Below are 15,573 nucleotides of genomic sequence, written 5' to 3'. Positions count from 1 at the left end.
CCTGACTCCATCCCTAGTCAAAGTTTGATTTTTAATGAATGTAAAATTATTTGCAGGATGTAATTTGCTGCAAATTGTGTGACTTAATGTAATTGACCACGTTTAAAACAATATTTGCTCTCTCCCACACTTCCTCCAGTCTGCCAGTGATCATCCTCCCCTGTGCCAATGTTGGCACCCGTGCCTGCTGCTTTCTGTTTCTGCTTTCTGGAATCAAATAATCTAATAGATCATTCCAGAAAGCATAAACAGAAAGCAGACACAATAGGGCATGGTCACACACAGAGTTATAATAAGTAGGGTCACACACCGCACTTTTATTCTGAGGGCGGATTCTGCTAATGCATTTCAATGGGAATGGAGCGGTGTGCTGCCATTTGCGGATTTCTGGGAAGGGGAAAAACTCGTGTGACCGTGCCCTGACTGAGCATGTGGGACCCAAGTGTAAAAGCCAGTTGTTTGAGCAGGTCTGATAAGTAATGTGACCTGTGGTTCCAATTTAACAGCATGTAATGGACTAATGGTGGTAAATTCCCATCAATGGAAGAGGACCAACCACCAACCCACTATGATGCGTGTAAATCTAAGCGTGATAAACAGTGTCTCTAGTGGTGAAAGTAGAGAATAAGTAAAAGAGGCAACATTCATTTTCAAAATGATATCACAATTATAAAAAAAATGACATAAAAACCATGTTCCATGGCACGCTCACAGTCGAGTTGAAGTAGTCGCGAAACAAACGACAGATATCGTTCAGCACTAGGCAATTCTTAATAATAATACACAGCCTATGTTTAACGTATTTTAAAGCCATCTAGACGCGAGCGTCTTGAATGCGCCCCAAATGCCCCGGAAGTGTTTAGTTGTTTTTGTTTATGAATGGAAGGAGCATGGATCGGATCCATGTCAAGTCAAATAGAAGATATAAAACTATCTAAAGAATAGGTTGGTGTTACTATCACTAGTATGTATCGTTCAGTTAGCTGGAGAGCAGACATTCACTCTGTGTCTGTGGTTAAGCCACAGCTGTGCTGTGCGTGATGCGTCAGCTTTTACCGTTGTTCTTGTAAGCTAACGCTATGCTAACATTGGCTCAAAAACATCCCTGATGCTGCTGCGGCACTGCCGATAGATGGGCCTACGAGAGTTTCAACATATAAATTATGTGTTGATGACATGTATTAATGTGTTTTATATGCTCTGTTGATGAATCGAATACATAGGACCACAATGTAAATGAGACCCTTTTTTGTGTTATCCTTTTAGCCTAAAAGTCTTACTGTACTTCCGTGCTGTTTAAATTGAACTGACTAATAAAGTATTCAATCAACATAACTACTATGTCAATTATGTTGAATAATGAAGAATAATAAAGTTGGATATTGGAGGGACGAGAAAATTCTGTAAAGTAAACTCACATGGACGTTACACAGTAAAATTCTCATTGTTAATTTAACTCTGAGAGTGTACAAATGTGACCTGTTGCAGTTATTACCAGTAAGAGTTGCCATAAGGGAGAGTCTGAAACGGACTGACGAAATGTGTCCATATATGGGCATTCCCAGATATGGGTTTAATATTGATGACATCAGGGATCTCCATGGGCATAAAGTCATGACAACCACACTGGTTATCATGAGACTGACACAATATGTCCATATCTGGAAATTTCCAGATATGGGGTTAATATTGATGACATCAGGGATCTCCATATATGGGCATAAAAGGGACAAGGACAGAATTTCCGTAACGTGAGTCACACTTGCAAATTAATTCTGTCTTGGCCATATATGGAGGGTAGCTGACTTTACACACATGACATGAGCTGCATACACCACAGTTATTAATGATTTATACAACAGTTATTAATGATTTATACACGACTGAGTACAAATGGATACATCACTGAGGATTTTACCATGTACACTTACTGTCCCCCATGTCCCAGGTTCACACTGCCGTACTCATGATGAACTTTGACGGTCTTGATCCAGGAATGGGCGAATATTCGCCCACTCTCCACGGGACCCTGGATGCGGGGATGGAACCCACCATGGACCCACGCCTTAATCCCAGTTTACTGCAAGGCGTGGAGCTTGATCCGGAGGGACTTGCTGTGCCTGACTCTGTGCACCTTTTAGAGGGAATGTTCTCAGAGCTGCACAGTGTGGTTGCAGATGGTGGCATCCCAGTGACTGCAACTCATTTTGATCTACAAGAAGAGATGCTTTGGATGGGGAATCATAGGGTAAGACTTGGGTAGGATGATGTGGCCCAAATGAATCATTACAAGATTTTTGACGAAATGTCTGTAACGATATTGTGACGATAATATCAGATTTCTTTTGAACTTTTCAAAATTTTTCATAAATAGCTGATCTTCAAGCTCATAACCTGTCACAAACTCGCATGCATTCTGAGCTAGCTTGTAGATTGTCTATTTTACGATTAAAAAATGACTTTTTTCTATTGATTCCTCACACCATGGAGACGAAAACGTGTTATGCTGTTATTGATATTTCTCTGAATGTCTTGTCTTTCTTTAGGGTCATGTAAGCTCCTTCTTTGGACCTACTATGGGTCGCTATTCTTCTTTTCAAGTGCACTCAAATGATGACGTCCGCGCCATTCAGAGCTTGGAGACGGGCGTACTATTCCTTTCTAAGAGCAACCTCAAATGCCACACTCGGGGAGGCCTTGTCATGTTTGATTATCCGTGAGTTGCAAATAATATAGGCCAGTGCTTTAGATAAGTTATTGTTTAAATAAATTCATTGTTAAAATTCGAACATCAGATTTAAATGTATCACTCATTGTAAAAGGGCATGTTTATTTCAGATTGGAGGAAAGCTCTGATATGCACAGTCTACTTATGACCGATAACAACACGTTGCTTGTGGGTGGACTACAGAGCTGTGTGGTTGAAGTTGACTTGAATACTGTTCAGGAAACTCAGAAGGTGAGATTTAGGGGTAGCTTTTAACTTTTTGTTGAATGAAACATATTAACCATTTTTGAAGCACTGCATGATCTATGTTCAGTTGAAAACATTCCAAATTAAGCAGGTAATTAGTTTAATTTAAATTAGCAAATGATTAACCACTACCTTGCTGTGTGTTTGCATTGATAGTTCACAGTTGATGTACCTGGAGTTGCAATCATGCGCCAGTCCAGTCGCTTCTTCTTTTGTGGTCACACATCTGGAAAGGTATGGGCAAAATGATTTTCTCTTTAACGTTTGCGTAATATGTGCAGTTTGTTTACACAATTAATCAATTAACCTTGTCTTTTACCTTCAATCAAAACCAGGTAACCCTTCGTGACATGCGCACGTTCCAGGTGGAACACGAGTTTGACGCGTTCTCTGGCAGCCTGTCAGACTTTGACGTCCATGGAAACCTCCTGGCTGCGTGTGGATTCTCCAGTCGAGGAATGAATGGCCTGGCATGTGACCGCTTCCTCATGGTGTTTGACCTCCGCATGATGCGAGCTGTAACGCCACTTCAGGTGCACGTGGATCCCCTCTTCTTGCGCTTCATTCCGACTTACACGTCACGCTTGGCTATCATCTCACAGACAGGTATTGAAATATTGATTGCGACATTACTTTGACAAAGCTTTTAGTGGAAGATGTGATTTTATCTGTGTCCGCCTTTGTACATTGTTGTTATTTTGCCTTTGGTCTTTGAATGTGAATCTTTTCTGTAACAATAGCAGCATTTACAATGTATTGTATCTGTTACTTTTCTCTGATTTCTCTAGGTCAGTGCCAGTTCTGTGAACCAACTGGGCTTGCCAATCTTGCTGACGTTTTTCACGTTAACACTGTGGGCCAGTTGCTCATGAGTTTTGACGTGTCCTCCAGCAAACAAGCCTTGGCCTTTGGTGACTCTGGCGGATGTGTGCACCTTTGGTCAGATGCCCCAGAAGTGTCTTTCAACAGCTTTTCTCGTGAGACAGAGTTTGCCTTACCCTGTCACGTAGACTCACTGCCACAGCTGGACTGGAACCATGACCTGCTGCCCTTGTCTCTCATCCCCATGCCCCTGACCAGCACCGAGACACTGCTGTCTGACTGGCCCACTGCGCTGGCTGCTCCCAGTCCCAGGTTAGCAATCAGTCTGACAATGCTGGTCCATAGTTTCCAAAGGCCATACTAGTTTGGCAACAGACAATGAAACGGAAGAACAGTTTCATACAACTTTATAATTTCCCAACATGCAAACAAGACCATATGGGGTATTGTGTAATGATTGTAGGTTTGTACATAAACTCTATAGAGCATGACCCATTCCAGATTTTTGGGTGTGATGCTGATCCTGATTTTGGAGAGTCCTAGACATCAATTACTGTGTGACAGAATGATATAACAGAAAATATAATTTTAAAGATAAACCTTGATATCAATTTGAAAGCCGTAGTTTTGATTTAAGTTTCTACTTGAGAACATTTAACATACAAGTATATTATATTAAACTTCAATAGTAACTTAAATTATACAATACAATGAAAGTAAATAAAAAATACACAAACTGAACTTTATTTTATTTAATGTGTTTTTTTTTATACATTTTCAAACATAGTTGATCAGATTCTCCAACGCATTGAGCTTGTAGATAGGCAATTTTAGAAAAGATTTAAAATGTAAAAAATGGGACAGAAGCTGTATAATTGCCAATACCTCATGGAAAAATAAATCTAATACTAATAGACCTTTTTTGTGTTTAGACGAGCACCTCCTGTGGACCCAGAAATCTTGCGCACAATGAAAACGGTTGGATTCATTGGTTATGCAGCCAATCCTCGCACCCGTCCTCGGAATCAGGTATGTTGAATGCCTACAATGCTGATTTGTTGTTTAGTTCTGTGTCAATTCCACTGTATTTTAGTTCAGATATTTGATTTGAGAAATACATTTTGTTTTATATATTAACCAGGAAGTTTGACAGCATTCACTGATCAAAAAGCCATTTCCCATTTTGTTTGGTTCCAGGTTCCATACAAACTTAAAGAGGTGGAGTTAGATTATGATAATTACAACCAAGTGCCTGAGTCACCAATTGGCCGCGATGAAGAGCCACACTTATATATGGTCCCCAAGAAGTACAGGAAGGTTTGAACTCATTTTGTTATATCCAAAAAAATGCATTATTTGATTGTCAAGCCTGCAGTATATGGCACTATGTGTGTGTGTGTTGAGGGCTTGTTTCCACTGTCTATTTCCACCAGGTCACCATTAAGTATTCTAAACTGGGCCTAGAGGACTTTGACTTCAAACATTACAACAGGACCCTATTTGCTGGCCTTGAACCCCACATCCCCAATGCGTACTGTAACTGCATGATCCAGGTATGAGTCTGAAGAGTTTGGTCAAATTCTTATGTTGATATATGTTTTGTAAATCATCCAGTTCAAACCCTCATTGCTGAGAGGTCACAGTCATGTTCAAGTCAACCTGTTAAACCCTTGTTGTTGTTAAACTCTTTAGGTGCTGTACTTCCTGGAGCCAATCCGCTGTCTGGTCCAGAATCACCTGTGTCAGAAGGAGTTCTGTTTAGCCTGTGAACTAGGTTTCCTTTTCCACATGTTGGATCTGTCTCGAGGAGATCCATGTCAGGTACTTTAACCACAAGGCTACTGAGCAGGTACATATCATGATGTTAGTTGAGTGTTAGTGTTGACGTTCAGTTCCCCTACTGGGTCACACCAAAGACTATAAAAATGGGACCCAATGCGTCTCTGTTTGGCACGCAACATCAAGGTTGTGAATGGGGGTGATTCCCTGCAACATACCTACATCATGTCCAGGGGGTGTACTTGTATCATAGCTGGGCATGTGCCTCACTACAGAAATGGGAGATAGGCTCCTGCCATATGGACCACATGGCTCAGGGACAGTTGGTTCCCAATGCTACTTGCTTACTTAACATCATGATGGTATCGCCTTTATTATTGGTGAATGACTTACAGTTAATGTGTATACTGAATCGAATTGCATGCATTATTACCCTGCTGTTCTGGTCTGTCTTAGCAAGCCTGCTTCCTCTCTTGCAGGCCAGCAACTTCCTCAGAGCATTCCGCACCATCCCTGAGGCGTCTGCGTTGGGCCTGATCCTGGCAGACTCGGATGAGCAGACAGGCAAGGCTAGACTGGGCCGCCTCATCCAAAGTTGGAACCGCTTTATCCTCACTCAGCTGCACCAGGAGACACAGGAGCAGGAGGGTCCACAGGCCTACAGGGGAGCCAGTAGCAGGTCAGAGCAGGCAACATAGATCTAATGTTGTGTACATCCTTCATCACAGCAATACTTAACCATTTGAATTGTACTTCAGTGACTGGTGTCCCCCCAGGATATATTCTTGGTTCCCTCCTTTTTCCCCTCCTAAAAAAAAGATCTACAAAAATAGATATAGATAGATCTACAAGCGACACATTGTAATGTTCACCTATTATGACATAGCCAAAATGGGGACACAAGGGTTGAAGTGGTTAATGTACAGTTTCTTTGGATCTTGGTATGAACTGAGGTTGATTACTTGATGCAAAAATGGACATGTAGGGAGGTATAGTGTACAGTATTTATGCTTGGAGGCTCTGCTGTGTTGCTGACTTGCTGTTGCCTCTGTTGCAGTGCTCTGGGCTCCTCTGGTGAGTCCGTCATCGGAAGACTGTTTGGATGTGAAGTTGAGAACAGCAGCCTGTGTCGCTGTGGCAAGGAGACCGTTCGCTCAACTCTCACCTTGCTCTTCACGATCCATTATCCTGAACACACCCACGGTTAGTTCTCCCCAAGGACCATTTGTACTTGTAGAATGATTGGAGTGTTTAGACTGTAGAAAATGAATAGGGTGACTGTACAATTCTACTAATTCTTCTTCATGACCCACCAGATAAGATAATAAAGGAATATGAATTTGCTGAGATCCTGCAGAAGAGCATCTGTCTTGAGCAGAGCACTCAGGCTTGGTGTGAAAACTGTGAGAAGTACCAGCCCACGGTGAGTGCTTTCTTAAAGGTTCTACACCATGCGTTTAAAAATAATGAATATAGTGTTGTTTATGTCCCAAAAACATTTTTCAAAAGGTTCGAGGCTAAATTACCAATCCTGAATACAGAGCCCCGTCATTTCTGCCTGGCTTTCAGAGCATTTTCAGCTGCAGTACCACCTTGTCCTGAGTGGGAGGACTGCTCTATTGTTTTGGCAGTTTTTTTTTTTTTAATAAGAAAAATGTACCTAAGATTAATGTATACTACAATGCACAACCGTGTCACTCAACGAGAAATTTCAATAACACATTATTTAGTTGGTTGACCGCAGTGTTTTGGTCCGGTCACGCGTGTACACACCGTCCAGTATCTTTTCTGACCAGTGTCACGCCTCCACGCGCACGGGCATGCATCAACCCCCAAGTTCACTCCTTGACAACGTTTAGTGTCACAGCAGGGTGGTTCACAGCAGGGTGGTTTAATAAAGGGACTAACGAGGCTGCATAATATTAATAGACCATTGTCTGAACCTGTTAACTCCTATAATGTGTTACGGTGTTAAGCGACGTGCGTGTGATGTCATTCAAATCGCGTCCCCCCCAAACATTCAATCACCACTGCAACACTGGTTGACCGTGTTGATCAATGGAAATCAATTCAACTTATCAAAATGTATTCAAGTTGAAATGTACAATTTCGAGGCACGAACACGGTCATGATCCAACAAAGTGTAAATGATCCCTATGCTTTTCTTAACATTACAAATGATAACTGACTTAATTTATTCCGTAATGTTTCTTTAAAAATCCAATTATAGGTGCAAACACGCAACATCAGGTGTTTACCAGATGTCCTGGTCATCAACTGTGAAGTGAACAGTGCCAAAGAGGCAGAATTCTGGAAGGTTCAGGCAGAGGTAGGTGTCAATCATGAAAGGTTGATATAACCGTTTTCACTTCATCATAAATGTATCCTTCTTGTTCCATGTTAGCCATCTACTATATCAAGAGCGAAAACAGCTGATTTATAGGCTCAAAACACGCGTTGCCGCATTGTGAGCTTGAGATATGATATTTTTTCATTTCAAAATTATTTTGAAATTCTTAGGGGGAAAAAAGTGGAAAATGTTAATGTTGTGGAAAATGTTAATGTTGTCATTCTGCTCTCTTTACAGTATGCCTATAATAAGGCCATGCAGAAGGAAGCTATGGAGCCCCCCAAGCCCAAAGAACCTCAACCCGTGCCCACAGAGTGGTGCTTGGAGTAAAGATGATTTTTAACATCACTACATGTATAATTTCGAGCAAGTGTTAACTGCCTGTGACTCCAACTTCAAATTGTCAATTCACCAAGTTGGTGCTCTTCCTTCTTTTGCAGTGGAGAGTACAGAGAGGAGGGGTGCAGTGCGGAGAACTTGACCTTTGATACCAGAGCAGAGGACCTGCGACACGTATGGATTCCTCTCACTCTCAAGATGTCAATCAGCAAGAGTCAGGGGCTGGAGATCAGTAACTGGCCAGAAGGAGAAGAGGTGAGAGTATTTTTACCCCCCATTACGGCAATCGGTCAATTATTTTAGTGACTCCATGCTCTTTATTTCCTTCTCTGAGAATCATATGGGAAGTTTGAATATGATTTATTAATATTCTCTACGGTCCTGCCGTAGAGATTGTAGGGATTGCAGCCTTTTTCTTTTCTGTTCCGCATTTTTCTATGTGTATTAAATGACAGACACAAAGAGTACTATAATTAAAATTAATCGGAATTAGGGCGAAACACCCAACACCCCTGAGACCCTACAATTGGCTGTGTTTGAAGGTGGGAAGCTGGCTGGGATCATGTTTGTGTCTGTGCATGAGCGGCCTCTGCTGGTTGGAAAGGGAACTGTAGAAGATAAACCTCAGAATTATGCATTACGCTCTCCTGTTAAAACTCATTGTCAGTTGTGCAGTTATGCACAGAGGGAAATAAAAACGTGTGGAAAAATCAGTTATGACTCTTGTCTGTCATTGATTGATTAGCAGGTTTGTTAACAGTACAGTTAGTACAGTCAAAGCTTATGACGTCAAACTTATGATGGAGGTGAATACAGGGTGACAGCCAAATTTGTTTTCTAGAGACTTGTAAATTGAATTTGTGAATGCTGGAAGGTTAACCTTAAGGATATTTATTTATCAAGTACGTACATTTCAGTGATCAGCCTAGCATCTGCTGCCTCCCCAGTCCCCATGTGTTTTATTCCGCTAGGTATGTCTTGACACTGTACTGACTCCTTGTATTGACTCCCTCCAGTTAAGTGCAGCTGAGGAGGCTGAAGGAGCTTCTCTCTATGACCTGGTGGTCACTGTCCCTCACATACTGGACGCTCGCACAGGAGGCAACCTGGTAGCGCACATCAAAGTGGGAGAGACCTATCACCAACGGAAAGAGGTGAGCCTGCGCAACAAATGTACTGTTCCAGAGCGTAGAGAATACACAACAGTGAAGATTTCGTATGGCATAGGGCCATACTGATGCTGTGCATCAATATGGATATTCCAACTAATTATTTGTCTTTCTTTTAGGGGGTCACACACCAGCAGTGGTATCTCTTTAACGATTTCTTAATTGAGCCAATTGACAAGGTAAACTTTTGGTTGTCCATTTAATCTGTCATACGATTTCTGTTGCGCTGTTGTAAGGAGACTCGTAAGCATAAAGTCTCTAATTTGCAGGCTGAAGCCGCGCAGTTTGACGTGAACTGGAAAGTGCCAGCCATGATGTATTATGCCAAGAGGAACTACCACTCCAGATATGACCTGCGCAGTAAGTTTGACACCAGAGCACCAACTCTTTGCCATTGAAATGTATTGTATAGCTTAAAGACATGCTTTACTTATTCCCCCAGTTAAGAACCCCATCGAGGCCAGCGTGCTGCTAACTGAGGCCTCACTGGCTCGGAAGCAGAGAAAAAGTCATGCCACGTTCATTCCTCTCATGGTCAGCGAGATGCCCCAGGTTGGAGACCTGGTGGGATTGGATGCCGAATTTGTCACACTCAACCAGGTCCGTCTAGCATGTTTTGTTACTGTTCTTTCAGTGTGTCATGCCTAGGGCTGTCACGATTATGACATTTTACATGACGATTAATTGTCACTCAAATAATTGCGATTAACGATTTAATTGTTTTTGTCGTTGACAATTACATTTCTGTTTGGCTTTTACACTTTGAAGTTGCACAAGGTAGATACATAACCTAAATATACAAAGAAATTACTGACACATGACAACTTTATACTTAAAAAAGAACATTGATAGTGGAAATAGCCAATCGCGACGCGTTGTGAGCTTGTAGATCTGCTATTTCCACTATTCTTTTACTTAAAAAAATATATATATATGAACATTTTTCAACATGGACATGATTATGAAGATTATGAAAAATAAACGCGATTATGTCAAATATTTGCGATTAGACGATTATGTAATAATTGTGACAGCCCTAGTCATGCCATATCATCGCTGTCGGGTGGAAACATTGTATCATTTTTACTCTTGCGTAAATTAGGAAAGAATAACCTGTTAATCCAATGGCTCCAATGTAGTTATTTAGTCATAAGCTCTTGTTAATACTTTTTATTGGTTACATATTCATAAATAAAACCCAAATACAGGCTTAACCACTTTCAACCTGGCATCCCTATTTTGGGCATGCCATCACAGGTTACATTTGTCACATGTTGTGAGCTTGTAGTTCAGCTATTTTCCACTACTTTTCCACAACACCGTCATAAGCTGAAGTATAATGATAAAACACAAAAACATTAAATATAGAGATACAAGGTTTCTGCCCAACAGTGACGATGTAGCTGTATAGTTTATGCCTGGCTGGTGGCCACATATTGCACATAATCTCTGTTTATATGCCTCCGCCGTCAACAACCAATGGCTGGAGGCCTTATATTTCTGTGTTGTCCGTCCATTTGTTAGTCAGCCCAACCTTGTGTATGCGAAATCTCATGACACTTTGCACAAACATCCACTTGAACTCAAGCCAAGACGGAAATCAAAATACTCAACATCTCCGGTTTACTTCCCGTATCTATCTATGTGAATAACAGCTTCTACACCGGCTCTAGTGGCTCCAACTGAGAACGTGTATCTTGCTATCTATACTATAATTTTGCGAATGTCTGAGTGAGTGAGTGAGTGTCTGTCTGTCTGTCTCAGCGTTTCTCCTCGGTGGCTGGAGCAATTGATCTGAAATCGCATCACCATCAGCATATGAACACACCTGACATAACTGTGAAGCCCGTTTGTCACTTTCACAAATCGTATGCTGTATATTAGCATTTTTATGGTGTATCTATATCTATTTAGCCTACAGTACCTTTTGTGACCACACATGTTAAGGGAGGGGCGCTGTTGTTCAGGCCATGCACAATCACACACACACACACACACACACACACACACACACACACACACACACACACACGGGTGTGTGTGTGTGACACCTGTTACAGATGATGTCCAAAAATCATGCAGATCGGTACACAGTATCTCTGTAGCCGTTAAATGGAACGGGTATTTCTTACATTGATGCTCCTACATATTAGCATGCAAGCACCAGTTAAAGTTACTTTCCATCCCTCATATACTGTGTGCACAGTGCACATCCCATAACCCACACACTGCACATCATTTCGGAGCTCATATCTTTGAACGGGTAAGGGCTAGTATTAACAATCTTGGAGAAAGTGGGACTGAGTGACTAGGGCCCAAGGTGGAGGGGCCTTAATTATGTTATACTTAAGCTATTGAAAAATAGCACATATACAAGCACACAGCGCTGCACCGAATGCCACGCTGCAAGCTTGTAGATGTTCTATTTTTGAGCGGTGCTAACCGCTCCTATAGACCGCTTTTTTACCAAAACTATGATGTCACAAATGATGATGACATGAGTTCGCTAGACCAATGAAACACTTCGATTCTGTTGATCTGTCCATGATGTCATAGTCACAGAGGCACCCGATTGGTTCACCCTGATTTAGAACGCGTTTAGGCCGCGTAAAATACGTCATAACGCGTTTAGGCCGCGTAAAATACCTCATAACGCGTTTAGGCCACGTAAAATACGTCATAAAAGATTATTGAGCGGTGCTAACCTTGAATTTCAAAATTATATTAGATGAATATCACTTATAAGCGATAAAATAACCACACTTTTAGACAGACTGTGGAAAATCTTACAGGTTATAAATGATAGGTAGCTAATACAAGTTTAAAATACAAATGAACAGACTTTGAAAAACTAAAATATTCATCTTCTGGCCTCTTCTCGCCTCTCTGGAGGCCTCTCTGGAGGTAAATAAGGTCACTTATCATTACACTATGACACTCTTACAAGTTACAATCCGTAGCTTGGTCAACTAACTGATGAGAAATGACGATAAAGACTTATATAGTCTGAGCAGACCTCTAGACTGACATCATACACAACAAAAAGAATATTGCCATGCATGCCTAGCAACACTGATTTGCGCAGGAATTAGTTTGGACCGCTCACTTCGCACGGGTGCGATTTTTCAATAGTTAAAGCACACAATGTGAGTGAATCCTTGTACCCATGGCCCAGCATTTGGTGTGAAACCCCTGTGTGTGTTGACAGGAAGAGGCGGAACTGCGGAGTGATGGCACCAAGTCCACCATCAAGCCCAGTCAGATGTCTGTGGCCAGGATCACCTGTGTGCGGGGGCAGGGCCCCAACGAGGGCGTGCCCTTCATCGATGACTACATCTCTACGCAGGAGCAGGTAAACAAACATGGAAACATGCTGTAACTCAGCGTTTCTCAAACTTTCACATTTCAAGGTCTCCCCTTAACTCTGACAGTGTACAAATGGAACCAAATGGATCCGAACGGGTCCATTTGGTCAAGGCAACCACACTTGCAATTTCCCATTGAATCTTTCTAGTTCCATTCTTTGATTTCTCCATACTTCTATTCTTCTTTCTCATACTTCTATCTATATGCTTTCACAGGTGGTTGACTATTTGACCCAATATTCTGGCATCAAACCAGGCGACCTGGATGCAAAGATTTCGTCCAAACATTTGACCACTCTGAAGTCCACCTACCTAAAGCTGAGATTTCTCATTGACACTGGAGTGCGCTTTGCTGGCCATGGTTTGCAGAAGGACTTCCGGGTTATCAACTTACTGGTACGTTTGCTCACTAGAACTGACTGCTTAGTTTAACAGCCCAATGATATAATTAGACAGGTTTTCTCTGTAATCATTGTTCTTGCTTTGTACAGGTGCTAAAAGACCAGGTCGTTGACACTGTATACCTGTTCCACATGCCTCGGAAGAGGATGATCTCTCTAAGATTCCTGGCCTGGTACTTTCTAGGTGAGTGCTTTTCCCCCACCGATTTAAGGTTTGTTACCTGAAAATGTAGATGACAAAATCTTTGGCAGTGGTCCTTGGTATTCCCAGAGGTCATGTCGTGCCGAGCCATTTGAACAGGCAAAATATTACTAGATTTTGTCTAAATAATTCTGAGAATTTTACTTAACCCATTTAGGCCTAGGATTATTGACTACTTTAACCATTGAAAAATAGCAGATATACAAGCTCACAGCGCGGCACCGAGTGCCGCGCTGCGAGCTTGTAGATCTGCTATTTTTGAAAAATCATGATTTTTCTTTGCAAGTCTTTGAATATATCTATTTAAAAGCGAACATTTGTAAATCAAATATTTGCTTCTGGGGGGTCCCTGGAACAACATATTTTGAGATGGGGGTCCGTGGCTAAATACCTGTAATTTTGGGGGTCCTTGACATGAAAAAGTTTGAGAACCACTGATTTAGAGGAAGGATTTAGAAGTCGGGTCAGAGATTGGGTCAAAGATATTCATAGACTTGCACACATTTTCACGATTTTTCAAAAATAGCAGATCTACAAGCTCGGTCTACAAGCTCGATCTCGAGCAGATCTACAAGCTCGATGCTCACAGCGCGGCACCGAGTGCTGCGCTGTGAGCTTGTATATCGGCTATTTTTCTAAGGTTAAAACATACAATAATGGTTAAAGTGGTTAAAATCTAACGTGCACCGGGCGCGTTCCAGGTATTTGAGAGTTAATGCCTGGATCACTGTTCCCAGACCTCAACATCCAGGGAGAAACCCATGACAGTATCGAGGACGCACGCACCGCTCTGGCGCTCTACAGGAAATACATGGAGCTGAGTCGCGGCGGCGGGTCAGACGAAGTGAGGAAGGTTCTGAAGGGACTCTACGAAAAAGGACGGAAGATGGATTGGAAAGTCCCAGAGGTTGACACTGGAGATGGTCAAGGTAGCCCAAAATGTACGAAACCTTTTTACATCATGTAAAATGTACTCTAGGCCATTTTGGGGCGTAAGAATAGCTTCACAGTGGATGTCGAGTAATGTTTGGCCAAGGTGTTTCAAAGTTGTCTTTTCTCTTCCAGCAGGTGCTGTCTTTCCCTCTGTGATGGGGCTGTGAGCAGCCAGGAGACTGCCAACTGCCAAATGAATTGAATCCGAATCAGTCTTACACATCATGTACAGTGTCTGCATTTCTGTTGCCTGTAAAATATTCATTAACCAAAAGCCAATCATATTGCTGGCTCGATGACTGGACTTTTCTTAATTATGTCTTGTAGAGATTGGAAGCTGAACATACCACCACATTACCAAACGTTCAGATATACATTTTGTATCCGTCTTACTTTTTTTTAAATACAGTGTTTCTGGATCATGTAAATAAAGTGTACTTTAATACCAAATATCTGTTACATATTACGGAGGAAATATGTTTTTCCAGATTCTTTTCATGTTGCATCCTACTGTACAGTCACATAAATTCACGACATGATGGTGTATTTTGCAGTCATAGGGTATGCTACAAGATCATTTAGGTTTGTGATGAAACATTATTTCAGCACGTTCAACTTCCAAGAAGTGAATTGCCTTTTTTAGCAACCACACACCAACACAATTAAAGCCCTAGAGCAGTGGTCTTCTACATTTTAAGTCCAAGCTGAGTGATGGATGAAGCAGGGACCCCCTCTATATGTTGTATAAAATTGTGGCACTATCTTGGTGTACTGTTAACATGTATTTTCAGATGTTTAACCACTTAATACTTGGTAAACGTGACCTTTCATTTTGTACTTAGTCTGCTCTTTTTCCCGCCACAAACCTCTTTGGCTGAAGTTCTCCTCAGAATAGGAATGCTAGGGTTCAAGTTGCTAAAAGAAATCCTATCACACAAAGATTTGGCGGCCCCTCTAGTAACTCCGAGAACCCCCTAAGGGTCCAGGACCCCCTCAAGAGGGAGAAACTGATGGAACTGCAAGCACTGTGGCTCACTAAGATGTTCTCTAGATCAGTGATTCTCAACGTGGGGTCCTTGAGGTAGTTCTAGGATCGCCCCAGCTAAATGTTAGTGTGGAACCAAATGGACCCTTATTGGGTATGTAACTCAGAGTGACGGGTCCATTTGATTCCATTTGTACAATAGTTAAATTAACATTGATTTTACAATATAAATTGGAGTTCATAGATAGAAATGC

The 15,573-nt window shown here is 41.7% G+C and overlaps 1 protein-coding gene across 3 annotated transcripts; it reads left to right on the top strand.

Annotated features, from left to right (window-relative positions):
* The first annotated feature begins 877 nt into the window (after positions 1-877).
* On the top strand, positions 878-14,762 carry pan2 (poly(A) specific ribonuclease subunit PAN2). 3 transcript variants are annotated; one of them, XM_080733684.1, is made up of 26 exons: positions 878-945; positions 1,949-2,248; positions 2,547-2,716; positions 2,839-2,959; positions 3,131-3,208; positions 3,310-3,580; positions 3,763-4,108; positions 4,729-4,825; positions 4,994-5,113; positions 5,230-5,349; positions 5,489-5,617; positions 6,055-6,254; positions 6,633-6,778; positions 6,892-6,998; positions 7,806-7,904; positions 8,163-8,251; positions 8,366-8,519; positions 9,281-9,418; positions 9,553-9,612; positions 9,703-9,793; positions 9,876-10,033; positions 12,642-12,785; positions 13,015-13,194; positions 13,290-13,383; positions 14,139-14,330; positions 14,467-14,762. In XM_080733684.1, the coding sequence occupies exons 2-26, from the start codon at positions 1,967-1,969 to the stop codon at positions 14,499-14,501; spliced, it is 3,621 nt and encodes a 1,206-aa protein (XP_080589810.1). In that variant the 5' UTR covers positions 878-945; positions 1,949-1,966; the 3' UTR covers positions 14,502-14,762. The 3 variants fall into 3 exon arrangements, with proteins under 3 accessions (XP_080589810.1, XP_080589809.1, XP_080589808.1); XM_080733683.1 differs by having other exon boundaries at positions 14,139-14,342; positions 14,470-14,762; XM_080733682.1 differs by having other exon boundaries at positions 14,139-14,342.
* Positions 14,763-15,573: the final 811 nt, after the last annotated feature.

This window comes from Nannobrachium achirus (assembly GCF_963921795.1).
Source record: "Nannobrachium achirus genome assembly, chromosome: 9".
In the NCBI taxonomy this organism is placed as follows: domain Eukaryota; kingdom Metazoa; phylum Chordata; class Actinopteri; order Myctophiformes; family Myctophidae; genus Nannobrachium; species Nannobrachium achirus.
Note: the sequence above shows the minus strand (reverse complement) of the source record. Positions and strands in the feature narration are given on the sequence as shown.

What these genes read in the sequence shown, in the direction of transcription:
- pan2 (XM_080733682.1), top strand. Translation starts at nt 1,967, where the DNA reads ATGATGAACTTTGACGGTCTTGATCCAGGAATGGGCGAATATTCGCCC. An exon ending in TCCCCAAGAAGTACAGGAAG is followed by an intron (nt 5,114 to 5,229) that starts GTTTGAACTCAT and finishes TATTTCCACCAG; the next exon opens with GTCACCATTAAGTATTCTAA. An exon ending in AATTTGTCACACTCAACCAG is followed by an intron (nt 10,034 to 12,641) that starts GTCCGTCTAGCA and finishes GTGTGTTGACAG; the next exon opens with GAAGAGGCGGAACTGCGGAG.